General features: G+C 36.1%; 1 protein-coding gene and 1 long non-coding RNA gene across 2 annotated transcripts; both read left to right on the forward strand.

Moving 5' to 3' along the window:
• The first annotated feature begins 829 nt into the window (after positions 1-829).
• Positions 830-1,948, forward strand: LOC117787854 (salivary glue protein Sgs-3-like). The gene is made up of 3 exons (XM_034626476.1): positions 830-865; positions 935-1,086; positions 1,169-1,948. Exons 1-3 carry the CDS (start codon positions 838-840, stop codon positions 1,802-1,804), a joined length of 816 nt encoding a protein of 271 aa, XP_034482367.1. The 5' UTR covers positions 830-837; the 3' UTR covers positions 1,805-1,948.
• Positions 1,949-2,601: 653 nt separating this feature from the next.
• LOC117793467 lies at positions 2,602-3,418 on the forward strand. The gene is made up of 2 exons (XR_004618274.1): positions 2,602-2,661; positions 2,719-3,418. It is a non-coding gene; the product is annotated as an uncharacterized LOC117793467 (long non-coding RNA).
• Positions 3,419-3,985: the final 567 nt, after the last annotated feature.

Raw genomic sequence — 3,985 nt, forward strand, 5'->3', positions numbered from 1 at the left:
TTTCTAGCCGCAAAATTTCAGTTTAATCTAAAAATTTTAAATAAAAATATAAATTAATAACAAAAAAGCGATAATTGGCATTCGGCACTGCGCAAAAAGTAATTTTTATGTACAAAGAAGCTCACCCTTTTTGCTCACAGTGCACAATGCCAATTTTCGCTTTTTTTTTTTATTAATTTATATTTTTATTTAAAATTTTTAGATTAAACTGAATTTTGTTCGTCACAAAATTGGATATCAGAAATTTTGGGGCTAGAAATTGCTTTCATCACTAGACTTTTACCTCGTGTAGAGGTTTTTTTTGTGGGATAGTCAATTTCGGTAGCTGAAAAAACAAAGCATGGAAAAACAGGCTCAAAATTCTGATTAGATAATTTCTCACTATTTGGACAGCACATCATTGACGTCTCTGTTTTGTATTTTAAGGACTTAAGCCTACATATAGTATGTATAAAAAAAACTTGATTTTCGACTGTATAAGACTGTAATTCAAATTCATTTCCGATGCTCTGTTACGCTTTATAATTGCAACACTAATTCAAAAACCTAATACCTACTACTGGTGATAAACGCTTATGCCACAAGCTCAGCATATATTTGCATACATGTATTTTTAAAACTCAACCTCTAAAAACCCGATAAAATAAATATTTACTTTAAAAAGTAAGTTACATTTATTTATATAATTTATTTGCGCAATTGTTCGATTCCAAATTAATGATGGCGCGTATATATCGAGAATATTACGATTGGTCCTATATAAAGGGTGAATTAAGCTGTAGAAAGTATCAGTTTCTTCCTTTCCTTCGAGAGGTTCAGTGAGTCGAATCCATCGTCATGAAAATTGCCATCTCTTGTGTTATTGGTAAGCATTGGAGATTCCAAGATCCTGACCATCTTACAATAACTTGAACAACGCATTTCTTATTTCCAGCGAGCTTCTTGCTCTTAAGCTTTGTTGATCTATCCGCAGGAACGGATTGTGGATGCCCGACTACGACAACTCCATGTCCGCCAACAACAACCACATGTACAACAACGACAACCACATGCACACCAAAAACAACCAAATGTACAACAACAACAACTCCATGTCCACCAACAACAACCACATGTTCAACAACAACAACCACATGCACACCAAAAACAACAACAACATGCACACCAAAAACCACCTCATGTACAACAACAACAACCACATGCACACCAAAAACCACCTCATGTAAAACAACAACCACATGCACACCAAAAACCACCTCATGTAAGACAACAACCACATGCACACCAAAAACAACAACCACATGCACACCAAAAACCACCTCATGTAAAACAACAACCACATGCACACCAAAAACCACCTCATGTAACAACAACTCCTTGTACAACAACAACAACTCCTTGTACAACAACAACAACCACATGCACACCAAAAACCACCTCATGTAAAACAACAACCACATGCACACCAAAAACCACCTCATGTACAACAACAACTCCTTGTACAACAACAACAACTCCTTGTACAACAACAACAACCACATGCACACCAAAAACAACCTCATGTAAAACAACAACCACATGCACACCGAAAACCACCTCATGTAAGACAACAACCAAGAAAACCACCTCTTGTTGGCCTAAGACAACCAAACGTAGACCACGCAAGCCCCATGGACCATGTGGTCCCGGAGGTAAGGCTTGTCCCGGCTGCCCATCTCAAGCACAGCTCTGCAAGGAGCTCTTGAGAGAACTGGACGCCATTGAAAGGAAGATCAGGTACTGTGTCTGTGGAGGGTGTATGTAACTGTTGTAAGACGGATATGGACCCAGTATTGTGAACCATCAGCCCGATCACTGACTGATCAAAATGGATACCCACTGAAACTCGTTAATTAGTTTATAATACCTATTTTTTGTTTAAATAAAAATGAATTCTATTGCATACCAACTATAAATGTTTTACTTTTAAGTTTCTTTGAAAATTATCCACAATTGAACGATCTTCCTAAGGAAAGAGTTTTATTAAAGTGCAAAAGTTTTTATATTTGGCCTGAAACGGTAGCAATGAAAAGTTTTAATTCTGAAAAAGAGAAAAGTGGTATAGACCTTCTTATTAAATGACAGATTCGAATTTAAGGAGTGTAAGGAATCTTCTGTCTTTTAACATCACTTCTTCATTTTGGGATATCTTTTTCTTACAATCGTTTAAAGAGAATTAGAAAAGCTTTAAGAACTGGTAGACTACCTTAGAAATTATACTAAAAAGCAAAAAAAATTTAACTTGAAATTCAATAGTAGTCTTATTGAAAATATATCGAATTATACATTATTTTTAGTAAGTTCTTTAGTTTGTTTATGAAAAAAAATGTAATTTAGCCTTATCGATCAAGTTTAAACGAACTTTTCGAATAAAGAAAACCTTGAACTTGTATTGCATTCATATACAGTTTTATTTCAAAAACAATTATATATATTAACACTGAAGTTATATTAAGAACTAGAAGGTATTTGCTCAATTGCTCGCACCGGAAATAAACAAGCCTATATAACGGGAGCATTGAGCCGTAGAAAGTATCAGTTTCTACCTTTACTGCGGGGAGGAATCAAGCAGGAATTTCACGGAGCATATCGTCATGAAATTGACCATAGCCTGCATTATTGGTAATTTATATAGATCGCATCTTTGAAAATTAATTATAGCTTAACTGGTATATCTAGTTAGCTTTGTTCTCTTAAACATTGTCGGCCAGAGTACGGAGTGTAGATGGCATTCACAAAATAGTCCGGCAACTCCAAGAAAAACTAAAAGAGCAACTCGTAAGGTAATCTGCAGAACTACAAGATGTGGAGCTCCGAAAACAACTAGACGACCCACACAAAGAACCACTCGAAAAATAAGATGTGTAAAAATTCAAAAGACAACCCGAAGAACAACCAGAAGAACAACTCAGAGGACAACACGCAGAAGAACGTGTAAGACAACGTCTAAAAGAACGTGTAAGACAACCCCTAAAACAACGTGTAAGACAACTTCGAGGACAACACCTAAAACAACGTGTAAGACTACTTCGAGGACAACACTTAAAACAACGTGTAAGACAACTTCAAGGACAACACCTAGGGATACCAACTGCCAGACCACAAGATCAACTACACCCAGAGTAACATGTAAGACAACCAATGGGACACCATCCCAACCTTGTTACCCATGCAGTCCTTGCGGTCCTGGGGGAAAGGATTGTCCTGGATGTCCACCACAAGAACAGCTCTGCGAGGAGCTTATGGCCCAACAAAGGACACTCAAGCAGATGATTAGGACATGCGTCTGTGATGTGACACATCCTACGGATGATTAACTAAAATTGTTTTCTGAATTTTAAATATAACTGCTTACAATTAAAATTACTTAATATTACAATTTCAGTTTTTGCGATCCAAACACGGTTGGGTTATTGAATTTAAGAATTCATTGTTGACTGTACAAAATTCCATACTAAAATTCGGTTTATCTACATTCAATTGTCATTAGCCCAATGTTTTTCTTTTAGACTCATGATGTTTTATTGATATATTTAATGAATCATCTTAAAATTTGCAAACGCATCAGATTTTTTGTTTTTTTTTTAGTTATAATTTAATATCATTAAGTGAGAACCCGATAACCCCGATTTTGACATAGTTGCTAGTCAAATTACAAAAAAAAAAAACCCTTTTGACTAGCATTTACCCAATATATAGAACTGTGAAATTGTAGTCGTCCAGCTCTTACCGTTTGGGCTGTACGTTGGTTCTCAAAGGCTGTAAGGTCTGTGGCCTTTTAGGTAGAGTCGTCGATCTGTCTTTTAAATTTAACCTCAATTTGAGTTTTGGTTAAGATATCTTAACAAACAGATAAGTTTTTCATTTCTTTCTGAGATTGACGCGTTCAAGCAGACGGACAGACGGACAGACAGACGGACATGACACAATCGACTCGGCTGTTGAT

This window comes from Drosophila innubila, chromosome X (genome assembly GCF_004354385.1).
Source record: "Drosophila innubila isolate TH190305 chromosome X, UK_Dinn_1.0, whole genome shotgun sequence".
NCBI lineage: Eukaryota > Metazoa > Arthropoda > Insecta > Diptera > Drosophilidae > Drosophila > Drosophila innubila.

What these genes read in the sequence shown, in the direction of transcription:
- LOC117787854 (XM_034626476.1), top strand. Translation starts at nt 838, where the DNA reads ATGAAAATTGCCATCTCTTGTGTTATTG. An exon ending in TGCCATCTCTTGTGTTATTG is followed by an intron (nt 866 to 934) that starts GTAAGCATTGGA and finishes TCTTATTTCCAG; the next exon opens with CGAGCTTCTTGCTCTTAAGC. An exon ending in CCAAATGTACAACAACAACA is followed by an intron (nt 1,087 to 1,168) that starts ACTCCATGTCCA and finishes CATGCACACCAA; the next exon opens with AAACCACCTCATGTACAACA.